The sequence below is a fragment of the Parasteatoda tepidariorum genome, chromosome 5 (assembly GCF_043381705.1).
Source record: "Parasteatoda tepidariorum isolate YZ-2023 chromosome 5, CAS_Ptep_4.0, whole genome shotgun sequence".
In the NCBI taxonomy this organism is placed as follows: Eukaryota; Metazoa; Arthropoda; class Arachnida; order Araneae; family Theridiidae; genus Parasteatoda; species Parasteatoda tepidariorum.
Window position 1 is genome coordinate 31,845,552 of NC_092208.1, and position 23,118 is coordinate 31,868,669.

At 25.8% G+C, this 23,118-nt stretch overlaps 1 protein-coding gene across 2 annotated transcripts; it reads right to left on the minus strand.

The window, feature by feature from the left end:
- Nucleotides 1-10,073: 10,073 nt before the first annotated feature.
- On the minus strand, nt 10,074-23,097 carry LOC107453086 (uncharacterized). Of its 2 annotated transcripts, XM_043042760.2 has the most exons (8): nt 22,836-23,097; nt 22,559-22,664; nt 22,444-22,485; nt 19,251-19,361; nt 17,745-17,877; nt 17,025-17,125; nt 15,266-15,457; nt 10,074-12,929 (listed from the first exon to the last, which is right to left on the minus strand). In XM_043042760.2, the coding sequence occupies exons 2-8, from the start codon at nt 22,661-22,663 to the stop codon at nt 12,897-12,899; spliced, it is 717 nt and encodes a 238-aa protein (XP_042898694.1). In that variant the 5' UTR covers nt 22,664; nt 22,836-23,097; the 3' UTR covers nt 10,074-12,896. The 2 variants fall into 2 exon arrangements, with proteins under 2 accessions (XP_042898694.1, XP_042898695.1); XM_043042761.2 differs by lacking the exons at nt 22,559-22,664; nt 22,836-23,097 and having other exon boundaries at nt 10,189-12,929; nt 22,253-22,449.
- Nucleotides 23,098-23,118: the final 21 nt, after the last annotated feature.

Below are 23,118 nucleotides of genomic sequence, written 5' to 3' on the forward strand. Positions count from 1 at the left end.
CAAATTATCGAGGGGAAAAACTCATTTTTTATCCATCATTACACTCTTGCTTGTAGAAAATTAAATGTCTCGAAATTGAATTCTTTTTTTAAAAATGGCTGATACAGTTTCTAACAAATCAATTGGATCAATTTTTGTTACATTTTGATGGGGCTTTGTTAGACATAACATTCGTACTTGAAACAAACTCATACCGATATTNTCATTAAAAAAATCAAAAAAAAAAAAAAAAACTGCCTGCCTTGTTTTTAAACAGTATTCTATCTGTAAGGAACATTTTGTATTCTATGGAACTCAAAATGATCGACCATCGTTTGGCGGAACCTCGACTTTATAATTAATCTTCATTCGTAATCATGAATATATAAACCAAATAAAGACTGCTAATTATTTTGAGTATCTTGTAAACCAAATGTTCATCATTGCCAGTCTTAAAGCTAAATTTTATGTCAGACAGTTACAATCACGAAACAGCGTTTAGCCTAGTTCAGAATTTATTTTTGGTATACGCATAAGCTGAAAAAAATAAGCTAAATTTGGGCTTGCGTTGAAATGAAAACAAAAAAGAACTGTTTCAAAATTTGAAAATTGATATAGGAAAATATAGTTATTTATTCTTGAACTCATTTTAAATTTTTATTTTATTTTACTGTGGATTGAAAAGCTTGATTAGAAATAGTATTACAGATTTTATACACGCATATCATTTTCCTTATTCTTTCAATATATTGCTTTTTTTCCCTTGCTGTATATTTTACTTAAATAATTTCATGAAAACAACCAAAATATTAAGTAAATATAGGATTATTGACATATAAATATGATTACAGGTTTCAAAAATTCTAAGTGATTAAATACAGTCCTAACGTTCGGAACCCCTAGGATCTCTCCGCTGAACCCTAGGGTCTACGGAACACCTTTCGGGAACCACTGTCTTATATCACCCAATTTGTAATTTTAGGTTTTTAATGTACTTAGCCCAATGGCACAATTTGACGAGCGAAGCATGTCATGCATTTATTTCGAATAAATAAGTGGTGGCAAGAGAATGTTGCTATCAATCTATTTCAGAAAGAAATAATGCACTAATAACTATTACTTTATATAAATGATAATGTATACTTATAGGTAGGTATCAGATTTGATTTGGTAAAAAATATCAATCATCTTTACTTAGTCGACTCTCTATCAACTTTTATGTTTGCTGTTTCCTCTTAGTCTGGCATTTAAATAAATTGGATTTCAATAGGTTAAAGGAAGCTCTTAAAGTTGTAGTTACAGTTTGTGCGACCTTTTAACATGGTTTTTCGAAGATCTGTAGCCAAGGAAAATAAAAATAAAAAAAGTCACAGTTTAAGATACTCGAAGCAAAGTGATGGTTTTAAACTATATATATATCATCATGCCATCTGGTCTTTAGAACGAACAAATAACTTAAATATTTTAAAAGTTACTATTTTTTTTAAAAAAAAATCACCAAGTTGGCGATTTTTTTCCACCTAGATGAAAATTACGAAACTCACTGCCTTATTCTCAGTTTTTGCAAATTTTTATGAGCAGCATTGGAATAAATTTCAAAATTAGACCGTAATAGCCTTTCATTTTCACGAAATTGTGGCTTTTCTCCATATATACGTTTTGCGCCATTTTCAAACTAAGCATAGACAGCGTGGGCTTTAGATAGGCTAAACTGGATCTAACAGTCATGAGTAAATGTTGCAAACTCACAGCATTTATGAAAATAGCATATTATTCGCAAAAAAGCATCATTTCATTAGACGATTTAGACTTTGAAAAACAGCCTTAAATATTCTTCTTCTGCGCTGTCCTTAGGGAAATGGGTGACTCAGAACGCCATTAGATTTTAGCTCTTAATTGCAAAAATATTATTGTTATTGTTTTTACGTTGATTGTTTTATTTATTTAATAAGTTTTTAGAATTTAACTTCTAAGAACAAACAACTTAAATTTTCTTATTACTATTATATTTTAAGATTTTTTAACAAATTTTAGATTGTTTTTATTAATGATTAGATTATTTTTATTAATGATATACTGGGCTCGAGCTCTTCAGTGAGGAGTTCTACGTTTCAGCACCTGTCCTTAATAATCATACAAATATTTTTTTAAAATTATTTAAAAAATGTTTTTTTGCGCTACCTTTTTCGACCTCTAGAGTTTATGAAATGCCTAGGCTAATGTTCGGCATTTAGCCTAATACGCATTTAGCATTAAGTCAAAAGGTATTAGCCAAGGCTAAATGCCTCGTCTCTCCCCCACTCTCAACGACTCTAGATGCTTCTATATTTAACACCTAAAAAACTAATGATATAATGAAACAAAAAACAATTAATGCTTTTTTTTAAAAAAAAATATCTCATTTGAATAAAATTTAAAATTAAATAACTTATTATTATTAAATTAAGAGAAACTCTTACTCTTTATACACCTTTCATTCTTAAACTCGTTGTTGAAACATGGTTGTTGAAATCTAAAAATTTCGTAATCAAACTTTTCTGACTGACACGAAAGGTATCTGTATTCTGCATACGATCGAAAGGTGTTTTCCAATAAATTCTAAATACAAAGAAAAAAATGCATTTGCTATATTCTAGAATGAAGAGACAAAATATAAAACACTAATTCTTTACGAGCAAGACGGCTGGTAAAGGTTGTCGGTGCGCACATTACCACCATCACTTAATTTTGAAGCCTTAATATGCATGAATCAACACCCCCCTCCCTTTGCCAACAATGGGTTGTCGTGGTTATGCTTCGATTTTTTATTTCGTAAGATATTGCTGCCAAATATTTATTGAATACTCTTTCGAAAATTTCTTTCCGCAACCAACAAATAAAAAAATTATTTCCCTCAATTTTTATTATAATTTTACGGTGAAGGAAAAAAAGGCACCAGGAGTTTCGGATTTATGAATATATAGCGGATTAATTGCTCATTTTATAGCTCTTTCAAGTAAAAGTCTGTGATGACAATAAATAACTAAAAGTAAACAAATCAATAATAAAAGACAGTAAACAGGTAAAATTTGAATATTTGAAGGTACTTTTAACGAAACTATCAAATTTCGAATGTTATATTTTCCCATTTAACAAGATTTTAATTCTTAATTTGTTAAAAAAAAATGTCTGTAAACGTGGTATATTGGGTACAAATAAGTTTAAGCAGAGTTAATAAATGAATAAAATGTTTAAATTATATTATACAGCGATACATCAATTTCCGCCGAGAAAACATGGTTTATTAAGGTTTACCACTTGAAAATGTAAAATGTTTTAGTCTCCTTAGACATAAAAAAAACAAGCAGAAGAGAAGAACAAATAAGAAACAGAATGAAAGAATGTTTGAAAAAATAGTAATTTAAAAAACAAGGAAAAGTAGTGATTTTAAAAACTGTGTTCTCACATCAGTAGAGTTTTAAAAAGAAATAATGCATTTTTTGTACGGAAATTTCATTGAGAAAGGAAGTGCTGCAAATCAATGTCAGTCTAAGTTATTATCTCTCCTAATCCTCTCAAGTCAATCCCTGCTTTATTTTGTCAAACCGTAAAACCATCTGACATTTCGCACGGTTATTGACACAGGTAAGATAAAATTAATTGGATATGTAACAAGAACAAAACTTTTTGTTTTTAAAAAAAAATTTATACTTTTATACACGACATTGTAACTTAATTTTTAAATTATTTGAATGTACAAAAAAAATTTAATATTTTTACTTTTTAATATATATTTTGATTTGTTTATTGAAAAAGATAGCAAAGTAAACTAAAATATTTCTGAGAGCTAAATTTAAAAAAAAAAAAAAGTAGCTATCAGTTTATTTAAACAAAAAATTTTAAAAACAGGAAAATTTTTTTTATTTGTGGGTGAAATTCAAACTTTTGTTCATACTGTTCAGGTAGTCAGGGATTCAAAATAACCTTCTATGTTTTGAGGAACAATATCGGAATCGGTTAGAAAAGAATTAAGACCACGGGGGGGAAATGGTTTAAGTTCATAAAAGCCGATTCCGAAAAGAAAAAAAAAACATTTTGCATTCGGAAAGGAAAGGTTTTTCCACTGAACGACCCATCTATTCTCTGCATAATAACTCTCGGGGAGAAATGATTTTTCACGTTAATGATTTGTCAAAACTTAGTAATCCTCAAAATGTAACAGATTCATTCGTCATTTTTGTGAAAAATGGACGTAAACCGTTCTTTTGCCTTGTTATTCAAATGTAATTACCGAAAAAGAACGTTTGTCTCCCCTCCCCATTATATTCTAGTTATTGAATCAGTAAGATTTAAGAACATACATATGGTCAATAATCATTTAGGATTAATATAAAAATGCGAACATTTCATTGTATTACTTACTCCCTCCTTAAGAATTGCATTTTTCTAATTCTTGTAATTTTCATTTCCTTTAAATTTTCTTGGTTAACAAAAAAATTTTATTCCTTTATTTTAAGGAAAAACAGCGTACTATTTACTTTAAGTGAAATTATTCTTCGTTAAAAATTTATAAAATTGCATAATAGATTTTTTTTAGAAAAAAATAAATAAATTCAATACTGTTCATATTTATTTGACAACGAAAGACGTAATTTTACTCTCTATCCATTCTCCCCATAAAAAAAAATAAGTCTTTTTTTTTGAAGTCTCTGGCTTATTGAATAGTTTTTTCAGCAAAAATTCAATATGCAAGATTCGAAAACATGGGATGCGTTAAATATGCTTATCATTAGATTTGTTAAAATTTTTTAAAGCCATTATATCATTCGATAACGCATGCGATGCGGCTACTAGATATCACACTTAAAAACAAATAATTGTGAATAGAATGTTTCATTACAATCCACTTGCACTTACGCATCATGATGGCCAATCTAGATCATAAAACATTTTTTCCCCGCAAACGATTTTTTTAAACAATTACATCAATTTATTTTTTCAGGATTGTTCGAAAAACAACTGACCGGAGCAGCGTTAATCAACCAAAATGCGTTGTTTGACCTCGAAAAGCAGGCACCAGAGCTGATGACTGGGCAGACAAGGGAAAGTTCTTTTGTTTGACTCTTCCACGAGGAAAGAAAGTCTGAAAAAAACAAGAGGAAAAGGAGATCTAATCCAGGGTGATTCGCAAAGAGGTCGAGTTGAGAGTCTTAATTAGAGCACACTGAAAATGGTGAAGGAGTATTCTACGAATTGCATTTTAGGATATCGACCTTTGATTTAGCAAAGATGCACGTGAGTTATTAAGTATTCTTTAATGGAAAAAATATTATAACTTAACTAATTTTAATTATTCTCTGTAGAATACAGAGAAAAAAAAATTCGATTTTTTTTTACTGCAAAGGAAGAAACCGATATAAGTAAGGGTATAGTTTAAACCAGCGGCAAATCTTCCTTCGGCGGAACCCCAACTTTATAAATAAAGAAAATAAAGTCAGTTGCGAACATATTTACCAATAAAAGATTTTATTTTAAAAACACCTAATAAGAGGAATAATCTTAAGTCGGTTTTTATGTCTGACTATTGAAATATAGTTAAAATTTGTTTTTGGTGTAAAGTATGCTTGTAGCTGAAACTGAATAAAACAAGCAGAAATATGGTTTTCTTTAAAATAAAAAAACTAAAACGAGCTGCTTAAAACGTTGAAAATTGTTATTAGGGAAGCATAGAAAGACCTTTTGGTCTTAAAAACTAAAAATTGGAAAACATTAGAAAAAAAAAGGTTAGCCTGAAAAAAAACTTCTTGAGAAGGCCAATGCCCACCCTGGAGTGTCGAGCCATTGATGATGATGATGAAGCATATTTCTTTATTAACAAATTTGACAATTTTATTTTCATTTAAAAAGCTTACTGGGAAATAATAATGAAAGTCTTATAAATGTGTAATATTTTAATAATTTATGAAATACATTGTAATTAGAAAATTCATACTTATTAAAAAAATCATTATTTTCCTTTTCAATAGCATTTTACCTTAAATAATTTCTTAAGGGCAATAAAAATATGAAATAAAAAATGAACTGTTGATTGGATCTAACAGTAATTTTATTTTATTTTATGACCGCCGTTGAACCCAGGACTAACAGTAATTAAAGGTTCCAAATGTTATGGGTTAAAACAAATGTTGTAACCCTCAAAACCTTTGACTTTTCTACGGAATACTATTTGTGAACGACCGATGTTTTAAACGACAAAATGAACCGCCCTAAGAAATCTATCTGATCAGATCCTGTCGATTGGACACTCGGAAATTTATTTGCTTTCTTGTCCCTGTCCACAGGTAGGTACTTTATTTACGTCACACTAGAGCTGCACAATGGGCCAATGGCTATTGTCGCCATCCCTGAGAATGATCCGAAGACATCCTCTGCAGAATGGATGGCTTCCCTGCTTTGGTAGGCCGAAGACAAGAGCGCGAAGTCGCGCACTTTACGGTAGAACAGTTTAACGAGGACCTATACCTATCACCCTCAATCCCTACGCAGGCTGATCAAAGTGATCACCCACCCGCTTACTGACCACAGCCAGTGATGCTTGAATTCGGTGTTCTACTGGGAACCGTGTCTTAACGATCAGTTCACAGATTAGGCAATTAAATAAAAAGAAGCTACAACTTCTTACTAAATTGCGACATATTTGCACAAAAATAATCATTACTGACTTAAAAAACGGTAAGACCACCAACTACCACGATTGTTTCGAAATTTGTTTCTTGTTGAGAAACAGATGGTTACATCAAAATTAAAAATCAAGATCTCAATATTTTTATTGTGTTAACACAGATATGTTTTTCAATTCTAACCTAACACTTTTGCTCAGTTCTCATTATAATTTCCATCCCAAAACATATTTTTTAAAATTTTTGGTTACCGTAAAAACTTGTTACATATTTTCCATAAAAAAAACTAGTTAATTTTTAACTTTGCTTTAGGTTTTTAAGTAGTTATTTTGTAATTATTTTAATGGCATCGAACAGAGTGTTATCTGAAATTTTTTTATGAAAGTAAATAAAACTTATTACTGTTCAACAATAAGAAAAAAACTGTAATTAAATATCTTTATCATGAAATATTGATTAAAGTAATATCATGCGATTACTTTATAATTAAAGAATACTTCTTGGTTTAAATCTTTAAGTCATAATCAACATACAAAACGCATAAGTATCAGAGAATAATATTAAAAAACGATGATCAAGAAATATTACTGGTAAATACTGCTGAATAAGGAAAAATAAATAATTTATAGTGAAATACCGTCAAAAGTTTTATAAATTTTATGCTGATAGTCAAAGATATTTGCATCATCTTTGTTTTATTTTGAAAATATGTGACTTTAGTGTCCACATTATGATGGCAATTATCTTTTAATGATTTACAAAGATAGCAGTAGGCATGCAACTACTACTACAAAGCGCAAACAGAAGAAAAAATTAGCCGGGAGTTGAAATAAATAACTCTCGACTTTTTTCCTCAAAAAATGAAGCAGTTCAAATTATTTAGTCAGAAATAAGGTTGGACATTAGCATTGTAAGATATATTAATTTGTGCATAATTTTAAACTATGTATTGTTAAGTAACTAAGTTTGATTAAAATAGATCAGTTCCTAAAAAAATCTTCAAAATATTAATATTCCAACATTTTAAAACTTTATTTTTTGAGAACTTGAATTTCGTTCCCATTAGATTAAGAAAAGTTTTTATACATCTGAGTACAAAAATGCTTATATTATTATTAAATAGTAAAAATTAAAATTTTTTCTCTCTGGAATCGTTTAAAAAAAGAGAAATATTTTTATATTCGCTTTAATAGTTCTCAAGATTTAAAAAAATGCCCTAGGAGTAAAATAATGGCTAATTTCCTAGATTAAACTATTGGGATCGTATTTTACTAACAGCTATCATACTTAGTAGTACAGCTATCATACTTAGTAGTAGAGTAAAAATTACAAAAAAATTCATAAAAAGAAAAAAGCTTAATCTAGACTACGTTCGATATTAAAATATTGCTTGCATTAACTATTAAACATTTTTAAAGTTTTCTTTACATTTAGAACATTAAGATCACACCTTAGTAAGTGAAAATCTGTTCATTAGATCAAAAGATATCTGTGTTCAAATTTTTACTTTTTTGCACTGCTCTTCAAAATTAAGACAAAAGATTAAGAAACACTATATCACTCATAAAAATAGATATTTATTTCTTAAACTTACATAAAATTTTTTCAGTGTCAACACATAGTATCACATTACAACTTACTTTAAGTATTGGTATATACTTATACCTTAGAATAGATAACAAGGTTACCAATTTTTTAAAAAACTAACTCATAAGTTAATGCATTTAAAATTAACAAATAGGAAAGCAATTAGTCAAAAAACTCTGTAATGCAGGGTATTTTGAAATCACTGTACTAAATATATATTTATATACTCAATTTACGATCTTTAGTACGATCCCCATCACAGCGATCATTTTATAAAGTCCCCCTTGTTTTGCATAGACGCAATGTTACTTTGATGTTAAATAGAACATCTGCATTGAACCGTTCATTTTAATATAGCGACCGAATTAAATCATATTACTGAGAAAAAGTTTCAAAGAAATTAATTCAACCATTATTTCCTAAGTTATCTTTCAATATTGTTATTTATCAAACCAGCATAATATTTTTAATCATCTTTCACTTAAGAAGTATTATTTTAAAAGATACTTTTACATATTAACAGAGAAATAAAAGTTGCATTAATACAATTATTTTTTGTTTCTTACCTAATTTTTATAGTTGTAGAGAATTTTCTTTTGTAAAATTAGTCAAGTATTTTTATGCTACGAGTTAATATTTATGGTATTATTATTCGGCAGATACGTTATAACATCCATTTGCACCCTGACCACCACGCAGGTCGTTATATCGAGAGTCGACTGTATATATATTTAGAATCTTCGTCAAAAATGAATTAAAAAAGTAATTACAAAAGGGGTTGCAGGTTTTTAAAATAGATGAAGAAAAAAAAATGAAGAAGAAGATGATGAAAGAGATTTTGATGAAGAAGATGAAAGAGATCTAAACAAGTTTGAATGCGGAAAAAAACTTGAAGGTCATTCTAATAATTGTCTTTTACCTCTTCTCAATTTCTCTGGGCAATCAAATAGGTTTCAATGTTTTGAATCTGGTCTACCTCAATTGCGGTTCGTCAGATTTTGATGACTTTTTTTGCATTTCCCTTCTTTAAATTTTGTAATTGCAAAATTGTTTTGACAAGGATTCTAAAAATATATATTAAGGAAGGTGATTATGAAATACCCTGCATATTAAGAAGCACAGTAAACTTGAGACCTGCTAAGTACAAACTCATACTTAAGTTCAGCCAACCTTCTAGACAGACGTTAGGTTTTAAGAGGGTTCAAATTTTAATTCATAGTTATACATATTTTTGCAGAAAACTTTTTGATTTTAAAGCATGTTTGCAGAACAAATCTTTGTAATTAATAAATTTTTTTATTACAACACAAAAAATAAAAAGGAATTATATATATTTATGTTTCAGAATCTATTAATATTTTCCTACCTCAAAAATCAACAGATTTAAAATGTAATTATTAAATATGTCTCATAATTTTTATTTAATTTATAAAAGTATATATTTAGTAATGGAATTTTATAGAAAGTAAGACATAAAATATTGCTAAATTAAATTTTCTTTTATAAGGAAATGATTTTTACTCGCTAATTAAATTTGAACTTTAATTCTCCTGTGGTTACAGTCTAAAATAAATTTCAGAAAGGAAAAATGTTGATTCAACAGCTAAAAGTTAAATTAGTTAAAAGTCATATTCATATCTATGCCATTTTATTTCTAAAATTTAAAAATAAAAAAGTCAGAATGGTGTGATATAGAAGACAACTTTTTCTATTATTGGTTTAAGGTAAGAGAAACTCAGTTTTTACAAATAAATCTCAAATTATTAATAAAATAAGATATGGTAAATAAGTTCTTGTTATAAAAGTTATTTTTCTGATTTAGAGTAAGAAATAGAACGAACAAAGTTTAAAAAAAAATCTTTTAGTACTTAGGAATTATAAATAGTAATTGTAGCACAAAACACAAAAGCATTTGAAAATACTTCAATACTAAAACTGTGACCAATAATCCATATGCATAATATTTTTGTTTTTGATAATTTATATGACTATATTCATTACAGTGAAAGAATTGCCTTACAAGAATTACATAATATCATTTATCAATAAAAAATGCATCATATAATACATAGCAAACTTTAGCAAAAAATCTAGTTCATAAAATGTAAACTGCAAATACAACCTTCAAGTTTTACTTTTTACAAAGAACAACTTTATCTAAAATTTGAATCTAATTCTCTTCCTTCTCATTAAATGAATAAAAAATTTTGATTCCACTTTAGTAAATTTTATTGCACAGCCTATATTTTGCAGAGAAAATATTCATGAAAGATTCAATCCTAAGAGTATAACTAATATATGTAATCCATAAAAGTTATTACAATTGTTTTCATGAAACTAATTTTTTAAGTTACATGGTATTAGTTTTTAACACGTATGAGTATGCCATACTATAAAAAACATCTAGTTCATAAAATTTAACTTCTTTATGATAAACATTGGTAAACTTTTAATTTTAACAAACACTACTTTTAGAAGTTATAGAATTTAATCACAAACATATATTTACTTCTAGTAATAGATAAATATAAAAATTTAGATCGCACTTAGTGATTTTCATTATCATAGCATGTATTGTGATAAAAAAATTATTAATAAAAAAACATTACTAAATGGGCAAACAAATTATAACTATCACAGATAAGATTTTGGGCAAAGAATTATTTTATGATTTATTTGAACTGAACATGAAATAATTCCAATTAATCATTTAAAACTCATATAATCGACTTTTGTAAAATCAGTCTCATTCAGAATGTTTTACAGGATTTCAATTGTAAACTGAAAAGAAAGAAGGAAATGAAAGTAGAGTCTAATAGTATAAAAATCAGAAATGGATATACTAAAAATAAATATTACTCATAGAGTTATAAAATCAGACCGCACTGTAAAATAGGTATGATGGAAAAAAATAAAAAGAAAAATGAGAAATTAAAAAAAAATTAAAAGAGGAAAGAATGCAAGGGTGCCTCAAAACTATAAATTCTGAGTTTGACTGAAGTAGATGAAAAAATAAAGCTGATATTTAAATACAAATAAAAAAATTAGAGAAAACGAGGCACTGTATATTTACTTCCCCCCCCCCCAAGAAAAAAAAAGATCTCAACATAGAGCATACTATTTGCATATACTTAATTTAAAAAAATGATATGGTTAGATATAAAACAAATAAAAAATAAGGTTTGACATTTTTTTTTCAAACACAAAACTGGGCACACAAAAGACAATACAAAACTGAAGAAGGAAATCCAACTTTTTTAACTTTTTGCACATTGAAAAACTGTGTATTCTTTTTATCATTGCAAGAAGAAAACTGCATAGTTTTAAATTAAAACATCTTAAACATCATTGCTTTCAATTCCCACTTTAACAAACAATAATACTATTTTTTGCAACAGGAAAAAATCATATGTAACAATATAATAAATAGATGCAAATGTTGTGTTATTTAACATTAAAAAAACTTTTTACAGGTATGAAATTTAAGATAATTATAATCTCTATGATATTTCAAAAAGTGTATTTAAAAAATATAGTAATTTTCAATTTGATGAAGACATAATAAAAAGGAAGAAAATTCACTGAGATTATAGTTTATGAAGAGAGTGAATTAGTTTAGTTCTATAACATAATCGATAATAATGAAGCACAGCTAGCATAATAAGTGACTAATTTGTACTTTTGTAAAATGTATAAGCACTTGAAAAATGATAAACATGCTGCAACAAGTTAAAAGCTTTGCATGTAATAAAAAGCAAGAACATTTTATAGATACATAAAAATAATTTTTTTACAATAAAAAATAATCTCTATACCGATTAAAAAGAATATTTAAAATTTTTATGCAGATTCAATAAACATGCGTAAAAATTAAGATCAACAAAATAATCTCTTGTATATTTTTGTTTTGATATAAGTTTTAGTAACTAAAAATGAAATTTTAATGCACTTGAGAGAAAAGAAAATGAAACAGTTGCAATTTTGTATTGCTAATTTCAGAGATACTAAAGTATTATAAAGTTTCTTTCTGATAAAAAATAATAGTAACCTTCACATAACCTGTGATAATCTTCACATAAATGCACAAATCCAAAAATGTTACTTCATATAACAAAATAAGATCTTTTCATTATTTTTTTTATATATTATTTCACATTAATAAAAATTTGTGCTTTAAAAAGTAATTTTTTAAATATAAAAAAAGTAATACATTGAAACATAGAAATTGAAACTAAAAATAATTATAACCAATTATGTTTAAAAAAATTTTAAAAATTAATCAATCTAATTCTTTGCACATTTAATTATTAAAAAAAAGCCATTTGTTTTCTGACACACTCATTGTTATAGATATAAAACTTAAATTAGCTCAAGTTAATTAAATTTATGCAAAATTTTAGCTAAAAACACACGAAATACTACAGATTTAAAAACATTAGTTTTTCAAAAGGTGAATTCTTTTTTATTTCATTTTTTGTGAAAATAAAAATGAGATTTTGTAGATTAAACATTTTACAATAAAAAAACTACACAAGCACACTATTTGATGTAGCTCTTGAACTAAACAAAAAAGTGAAAAATTCAAATAATACAAGTGTAGAGAAACTTTGCAGTAGAGTAAATAAACTTTCAAAATAGCTAAAAGTGGATAACAGGAGATTGAGATTGGAGTTATTTCTTCGACATATTTCCGTGAGGACTAAACTAAAATCACAAGAAAAAAATTATTAATAAAAAATAATAAAAGTTGCAGATATGCATTAATTTTTTTATAATGATTAAATCAGTAATGATAAGGAAGTAACATAGTCAAAATATTATTTAAAAAAGGTTAACTGTATGAAAATTTTGTGAAGATAGTCTTATAACCCTAAAACAATTAATAAGTAACTAACGATGTACACACCAAAAGTAAAGAATTTTATATTATGATTTTCTTTCTAGAACACATTAACTGATTAAAAAGAGCTGCCAAAATGAGAAAAAAAATCCACCAGTTTATGCAAAGTATTGTGCAATTAATAAAACACTCTATACAAGGGAGATTTTTCTACAATCAATAAAGCGGAAAAAAAAACTATATTATCCTGGTGACAACAATTTTACATTGACTACAATAATTTTTTTTACTGTAAAACTAAAAAAAAAAAGATCTCATATAATTTTTATTGTATTCTTAAATTTCTAATGTTGGATAGTAAAGGTTATTAAATTTTTTATGAATAGTCGTTATATCCATAAAGAATATATATAATAAGCAACATATATTTAAAATAATATAGGGGTACACAAATTTTTGCAACAAAAAAAAAAAATATTTGAACCTATTTAAAAAAAAGAGTTTTTTTAAATTTTAAAAATTGAAAATTTTTTAACTTATTTATTAAAAATGAAATAGCATTTCTTTTTTTAAGTATTTTTCAACTTAAGTATGTGAATAGAATTACTTATGAAATTAAGAATTACTCATGAAATTTTTCTTTTAAGAATTACTTATCAAAAAATTCTCAAGCAAGCAATAAGTAAAGTAAAAAAATCTTTTTTCGATACATAATTTTTTAGGAACTCTCAAAATGTAGAAATAATTTTTAAGAATACCGTCATGTGGGGCTACATTGTGCAAATTCGAATTTGACACTTCTCGAGTGCTGCTATTCAGTATTATGTTTTTTTTTCACGTTAAAAAAGTGTGGAATTTGAAGATAGAAGTCTCCTCTATTACTACAAAAAAAATTTCGAATTTTAAAACAATCTCAGAGTGTGTTTTGTTTATCCAATGTCAACAACTTTCCGAGAACGTCGGGCGTCGAAAAGCAGCGCTTGGAAACTTTAGCTGGGAAATGCAAAGACGTTGATAAAACAATTGTCGTAAGTGCAAAATTTTTTATTTACATATTAATAAACAATTACATCATGTTAGCGTTAAAAACTTTTGAAAATTAATAACAAATAAACGGAAAATGAAAAAAAAAATGCACTGCGGGGCTACTTTGTGCAAAGCTTCATTTGTTTTTTTTTTCGACAGAAAAATTGTCAGACGTTATAAAAAAAATACCTGGAACGAGAAACTACCATGATTACACTTTAGAAAAGCTGCAACAATGTTTGCAAGCAGTTGCTGGTGGTATGTCGATTGCAGAAGCTTCTCGGAAGTACAAAATCCACAGAAATACTATCTCTAATAAAATTCACAAGAAACACGTAAAACGTGCTGGTAAACTATTATTTTTCCTCCACAAAGATTTTTCTAATTAATTAATCAAATGATTTAACACATAAAAATATATTTCATAGGAAATCAGGTGATTTTGACAGAAACTGAAGAGCAAGTTCTGTCATGTTCATTCAAGCATGTTATGTTCAAATTTATCAATATTATAAATGTTAATGAATATGTAATAATTATTATTTTTGAAATGTCATCCATTTCAATGTTCAAAAATGTATATGGTTTCCTTTTGCTTCAACTCAAATGTTTTGAAATAAACATTCCTTTTAAGAAATAATTCTTTATAAAAAATGTTTTTTTAATGATGAAAATTATTTTCAAACTAATATCTTTACATATCTTGATGTTTTTGTTATTAAAAGTGTCAAGAATTAACTTTTTTTAACAATTTTATATCAATATTTTACTAAAAGCATGATTATTAAACTGAATTCCTATTGCTGCACAAGGTATGTTTTGACTTATTATTTGTAAATATTACATACAAATGCCAATATTGATCAAATTCACTCGTCTGAGTCCAGTTATGAATATAATATCGATAAATTTTACTAAAGTTTGAATTAACATAGTTTTTTTACATGTCAAAATTCAAAAACTGCGAAATCCTGCACAAAGTAGCCCCACATGACGGTACAAAAAATTAGGAATATTTTATTGGTGAATGGTTACCAAGACACTGACAAAATTTATTAGAGCGAAAGTTTTGCAATAGTTTTCTTTTTTTAAATACCTGACTGCTCATTTTGGGGGCTTTTTCTCTGGATATGAACCATTTACCTAAAGATAACATAGAATTCAAACAACTTACAATCAAACGAATAGCAAAATGTGTGTCTTGGTCAGCTCCACTAGTAGCAATTGAAGATTTCATTTGACCATTGGGCATAACTGCCATATATCTTCCTCTTTCAGAAACACATTCTAGAGTGACAAACTGATTTTGCATTAGAACTTCTCTAACTTTAAACCGGCATTCGGGAGTAGGAAGACCTCCGGGACCCTGAAATAAGCAATCATTAAAAATAAATAACACATTTTCTACACAATTATATAAAAATTATTAATATGGAAATTCAAACTAATTAGATAAAGGCTAGTTATTATTCTGAAAATGAATAGCTTAATAGAAATAGGTCCAAAGAGACATTTTTGAGAAAATTGAAGGTTCTTGAGAAAATATAGTTTTTGTCTTTCAATTTTGCAGACCTCTCTAGATGAAGGTGTTTAAGTGCTTTCGGAGAGAGAAAAGGTTTCAAGTGCATCTGGCAACAAAGAGTCGCCAAGCAACCTTAGAGAGCTTTTTTCAAATAGCAAATTAAAATGATGGTAGTAAATACTATAACGCAAATGATTTAAATGAATGTTAAGGATTTATAGCCTATATTTTGCTGACAAGAAATATAGGCAAGGTTTATTTCCTATTATCAAAGTATAAACTTAATTGGTATTTTACTTAAACATTTATATTATGAATATTTTTTAAGGAAAGTAGTCTAGAAATGGAAATTACTTATATAAGTAATTGATCAGAGCTGTTTAAAGCTATCAAGCTGTTTAAAGCAGAGCTGCTGAAAGCTGCTTTAGCACTAAATCTATTTAATCATTTGAATTTTTAAATTTTTTTTATTATGCCAATAGTGATATGTTAAGATGTTAGCAATTTATGAAGCATGCATTTTTATTAGTTTTAGACAACAATTTAAACTTTTAGATAGTTAAGGAAATTTTTTTCTATACAATGAAGCAGTAACTTTATCTCAAATTGAAATTAAATTTTTAGAGTTCAGTTTAAATAACTTATGCAGTACAAACAATTTCAGTATCATTAATAAATGATTCTAACTTATATCTAGTCCTTAAAAATTTATAAATGATTTCATAATATGAATAAAAAACAAATTTTCTTTTTTTTACTCTAGAACAGGGATGGCGAACCAATGGCACGTGACACAATATTTTGGGCACCCCACCGATCGCAATTGTTATTGCACTATGAATTGTTATTACACAAATGTTATTACATTATGAAGCATATGTAACAATTAAATTAAAAATCACAAGAACAAACAAAATAATAAACAACTATTAATAAAAAAATTAACAATTAATACTAAAAAAACAATTAATAACCATAAAAAACAAGTTAACAATAAGTAACTAGCAAAAAGAAATTAACAGTCTTGCTTAAACTAACATCTTACAACCTAATATAAGTTATTTGTCATCTAATCTGCAGCAACAGAAGTCACACTGATGTTACTTTAAGTTGAATTACGCCTATAACTGAGACATTGCAAAATGTATATTTTTTTTCAATGTAAATAGTTTTGAGTTGATAGTATTTAGTATTATTATTTTCCCAATAATCACGAAGTCAAAATTACTTGACGGCACGTCTATGACATCATTAAACAGTTTTTTTTAGAAAAAATGGCACGTTGGTGTATAAAGGTTCGCCACCCCTGCTCTAGAATATATAAAATTTCATGACAGAGTAATTTTAAGGGATATCATAAATAATATTATAATTAACATCTATGAAAAGAATTCAGAGAAAAGTTATTTACTGCAGAGTAAAGTTGGGCAACTCCATCCTTAATGGCTAGATAATTGAAATTATTCTGAAGAAGTATGTATCCTTCCCTGTCTTGCACAACAGTGAAATGAGCTGTAAAAACATATTAAAACACAAGAGAGTATTTAATATTTATAATAACACTAAATAATCAAATTAAAAATATTTAGATTTAGTTACGCATCCTTTCATAAAAATTACTCAATATACCTTACCAAATCATTTAAAAACGCGAAAAATTTCTATGTTGCTACAGAAATTTAAACTTTAAAGCTTAAGAAATAAAATAGGTTAGTTTAGTTAGGGCATTTCCCATTACTAATAAAATGGGAATAATAATTAAAAATAAAACCTTTTATAATATTTCTGTAATTTTCACACAACTACTTTCTCTCAAGAAATTAAGTGAATGAGTTTGCAGTGGCTAAGGAAGTTTATTTCGATCCTATGAAAAAATTGCTCATAATAACAGAGTGGCTACAATGATTATTGTTAGAGAAATTAACTTGAATATGCAATTTAAGAGCAAAATATTGAGTATTACTTCATATAATAATTAGTAATAAAGCAAGAGAAGGTCATAAATATGAAGCAGCTATATTTACTGCATAATTTTTTTACTTATTAACTATTTTATTCATTTTTTTCTGTTGATAAAACACCAAGTTAATAAATATATACATATAAAAAAAAAGCATTTTCTTTAAATTACCATTGACAAACTGGTGACCATCTCCACCAAGGGAATCTAGTACTAATCTGCCATCAGGAGATTGTAAAATTTGGAGAGATTGACCAGTTATACGAGACACAAATTGAATAACATTGCCACTCTTTACATTTTCCTGAAAAATTAATAATATTAAATGAAACGCTCAATAACAAAATTTTGAATTACAAAAATCAGATAATGCAGACCTGAGAGTGCAAAGAGAAGAAAAGAGCTTAAAATTAAAAAAAAAGAATGCATTTAAAAAAAAACTGAGAAATAGAAAACTATTTCATAAATAATAAACTTACTAACAAACAATATTTATGCTTAATGCCATTCCATGGGGTAAAAAAGAACCATCGTTAATTCTTCCCATCTATACAGTAAACTTTTAAAACTTTTCTTACCAATATTTTTGAAGAAAAAAATCAACATATATCTTTATTATTATATTAATAATAATAAAAAATTGGTTTTAATCCTTCTCATGGTTTTAATCCCCATGGTTTTAAAACCCATGCGTTAACATAACACATGGGTTTTAATCCTTCTTAGTGTACTCAGTTTGGGGTCACTGATATCAAAAATATTACAAACCAATAGAAATGTAAAACTATTTGCCTCCAAATCTTCCAACTTTTTTAAGCAACCAGAATTCCTTAAGCAGCATGCACCTAAAGTATATTTATTTAGAATTTATTATCTACAGTCACAGCTGCTAAGATAATGTTTGTCTAAATTACAGAGTAATAAAAAGCTAAATAGTATTATTTCGTATAGATGAATGAGACAATTTTCGGGGGGAAAAAAAGAACTTTGCAAATGCCAATAAAGCCCAATATTTTTTTTAACCAAATAATTATTTGTCAGACAAAGAAAATATATAATTTATGCAATAAATCATATTATATTCAGCAAAATTTCTTAAAAAAGTAAACAGTAAAAGGAACAAACAGCTTTTGACACTCATCATTGAATGTTATGAATAATGATATGTACTTTAAATTTAATGAAATGTAGACTGAATTATTGCTCTAAATATATGGATGCAAACGAATATTTTTTAGGAGATATTAATAATTTTAAAATTATACCATTGAATTCTTTAGAAGAGTATTACATTGTAACCTTTGCAGCAATGACCCAATAACTTGACATAAAGTTTAGCCTAATTCAGAATTAATTTAATAAGGTTGTAGTCATATGGATAAAAACTATGTAGACATAAATGAATTAACAATATTTGAAAAACTAAAATAACAAATATTCAACTCTTCTTCTGCATACTCATAATTTTCTTAAATTAAAAAATTTTACCTATTATTTCTAGTCTAATAGTATATAAAACTCTAGCATACATAATAAATAAGAACTTTTTTATATAAAGAACAGAATTTAAGGTTTGTAGTTAAAAAAAATCATATTTTAAAAATGAGAACAATATTTCAAGATAATAATGTACACTAAATATTATATCGCTTAAGAACTATTTTAAATTTTACTTACTAAAGTTGGATGGTCTAAGACTTTATTTAATGCTTTAGCACCAGCTTTTGTCAACCCTTTTAACATTCCACCAAGATCTTTACCAACTGAGGACAAAGTACCTTGCAATCCCTATAAGAAGAGGTGTTATTTTATTTATTTTTGACAATAGTGCATCTATAACAATATTGATCATATTAACAAAAGGGCATAGACAACAATGATTGTTTTAGCAACAGTACATTGATAATACAATAACAAATGAGATCAAATTATAAAATTTGATCACATTATTAAACAGTTTCATTAAGATTCTTAAAATATAATATTCTAACTTATATTTAGAAATTTTCTCATGCTGCTACAATATATAATATTGAATTTAATTTAGGAGCACAATATATAATATAAAATTTAATTTAGGAGCAAAAGTTTCAACATGAAAATATTTTTTTAGACACTAACTTACATTTAATTCAGGGTTGGCAGGTTTTTGACATGTGACAGTTTTTGACAGTTTAAACCATGGTTTAAACCGTCACGTCAAAAACCTTACTGTCAAAAATGTCGAAAACCTATATTCATATGTGAAATTTAATTAATACATAAAATTTATATATTTTTTATGAAGGATAGTGTTTCTAAATATGTTCTAGAAAAAATAAATTTAAAATTTTGAAGAAACACTTATATTTTGAATAGTAACCAAAATCTTGTACTTTTGAAAGCTCACATCTTTTGTAATATTATGTATACATNATATATATATATATATATATATATATATATATATATATATATATATATATATATATATATATATATATATATATATATATATATATATATATATATATATATATATATATATATATATATATATATATATATATATATATATATATATATATATATATATATATATATATATATATATATATATATATATATATATATATATATATATATATATATATATATATATATATATATATATATATATATATATATATATATATATATATATATATATATATATATATATATATATATATATATATATATATATATATATATATATATATATATATATATATATATATATATATATATATATATATATATATATATATATATATATATATATATATATATATATATATATATATATATATATATATATATATATATATATATATATATATATATATATATATATATATATATATATATATATATATATATATATATATATATATATATATATATATATATATATATATATATATATATATATATATATATATATATATATATATATATATATATATATATATATATATATATATATATATATATATATATATATATATATATATATATATATATATATATATATATATATATATATATATATATATATATATATATATATATATATATATATATATATATATATATATATATATATATATATATATATATATATATATATATATATATATATATATATATATATATATATATATATATATATATATATATATATATATATATATATATATATATATATATATATATATATATATATATATATATATATATATATATATATATATATATATATATATATATATATATATATATATATATATATATATATAAAGCTTTGTCACACGTAAATTATTGCAATAAAAATATTTGCACCAGGCTTTGTTAAGCTCGTTCTCTTACTGCATTTCTTTATTACTGCAAATGGTTTTTTTGAAAACATTGTTTTATGGTGTGTTAACAAACCTTTTTGGTAAGTTTTAAATTTAAGTAAAAATAAATAATACATTTCTATATCTTTTTCCTTAAATGATAATTTAAATCAATGTCGTTTATTTTGAGAACATAAAATGCTTTGTTAATTTTCATGATTTTTGTTCTGTACTGTCAAAACTACATTCTTGCCCCAATTACAAATATAAACTTTAAAAAAATTCTTTCTCTTTTCCAAAATTAGTCAGTTTTTTTTTTGTTGGTCAGCACCCATAAATTATGGTAACACTGGGCAATAACCTACATAGAGTAACTTAAGCACGGCTATCTCTTGAATAAAATTTTAATTAAAAACTAAACTTTAACTTTAAATTGTCTTTAATGTTTGCAATTGTTTCTCATAAAACCTTCATAATGTTATTTTTCTTTCTTTCTAATACCTCATTTATTGGTTATGTTATTTAAACCAAACAGATATTTGTTTCAGGACTGTTGTGGAAAATTTAGTTCTGAAGGAGTGCTCCTTCTTTAAGGAAGTAAATATGATTAATTCTTACAATCCAATAATTTTGCTGTTGTTAATTTACGTCGCACTAGAGCTGCACAATGGGCTATTGGCGACGGTCTGGGAAACATCCCGGAGGATGATCCGAAGACATGCCATCACAATTTATAATTTTACACTAATAATAACACTAATAATTTTGCAATAAGAGTCTCACAAATTTATTGTTACTCTTAATTGAAAAAACATTCCTTTGCTAATATTTACAGTGTTACGAAGTAAATTTAAATTATAATTAATTTATATGGTAAGAATTTCTGATATTTATAAAAAAATTAACAATTAAAACATGAAAAAAGGTTTAAAACTAATTAACCCGTATAGCTATTTAAAAATACTAATTATATTTTAAGTTTTTAGACTTCTTATGAAAACCATGATTTGTATTTTAGAAAAAAATAAACTGCTGTTTGTGTTATAAATTAAAACAAAAAAGTTATTAAAGAAAATTTCTTTGTGAAAACTTCAGCTCTGATTCTCTTAAGAAATAATTTATGAAAACAACTGAAGATTTTAAATTCTAACAATGACAATAATAACACAGTCATAACGACCAAAAGGCTGTCAAACTACTGGATGAAGACTTTTATGTATATAAATATACACTGATATCTTCAACATAAACAAACTACTTTAAAATATACCACAAAAAGATAACAGTACAATCTTTACAGAATCATCATATACTGTATACCTTTGGATTTGACGCATCCATTTCCAGATTTTAGAGATGCAAATAAATAAAAACTACAATATAATATTTGTCACTAAACTTTAAACTGAGCGGAAAGAGAATATCGTCTTCATCTGAAGGCAAGTTTCGAAACAAAATAAAAATGATTCATGCGTAACGTAAAGGTGAGTAATAAGGAAAAGTTCACCTACCCCAACAGGATATGGAGAACTTGATGGCGGTACATAATTAGCCTGTAAGGTATAAGGCATGATTTAAACACTAATAATGACAGATTAATAATTTAAAATCAAATATGTAACTCACTGCTGGAGGAATATTTGTTCTTTGTGGTGGAGGAGTTCTGGGGGCATAAGATGAAGTAGGAGAAGGTAAAAATTGATCATTTGGTAAATTTGGATACCCAGCCATTCTATATAAAATGATAGAAAGTTTTGGTATAAATATATCACAATAAAAGAGACAAAATAGCTTACAATAATTTTTGTTTTAACTTCAAAAACAATACAAAATAAGAATGATTGCTGAAACTAGAAACAGTTTCTTTCACAGAAATTTTACGGTGATTATATTTAATAATTACCTTTATTACTATCAGGAAATAATATTATCAGGAAGGCAGTTTAAAGTTCAAAAATAAAATAAAAGTTGATGGACTGTTTATAATTTCAAAACAAAAACCTTCCCGATTGTCAGACAATTATTGCGCAATGGCCACAACGTCATACCACGTGATTTTTATGAAAAAAAGGGCTATTATTTTTCAAAATGAGCATTTTTCAATCAAAGAGTTTGATAGAATTACTTTTTTAGGAATTTGTGTCATTGACATTCATTTCTACAATAATTTACTGATCATAAAAATA

What these genes read in the sequence shown, in the direction of transcription:
- LOC107453086 (XM_043042760.2), bottom strand. Translation starts at nt 22,663, where the DNA reads ATGGCTGGGTATCCAAATTTACCAAATGATCAATTTTTACCTTCTCCT. An exon ending in TCTTAGACCATCCAACTTTA is followed by an intron (nt 17,878 to 19,250) that starts GTAAGTAAAATT and finishes TTAATTTTTCAG; the next exon opens with GAAAATGTAAAGAGTGGCAA. An exon ending in TGGTCACCAGTTTGTCAATG is followed by an intron (nt 17,126 to 17,744) that starts GTAATTTAAAGA and finishes ATGTTTTTACAG; the next exon opens with CTCATTTCACTGTTGTGCAA.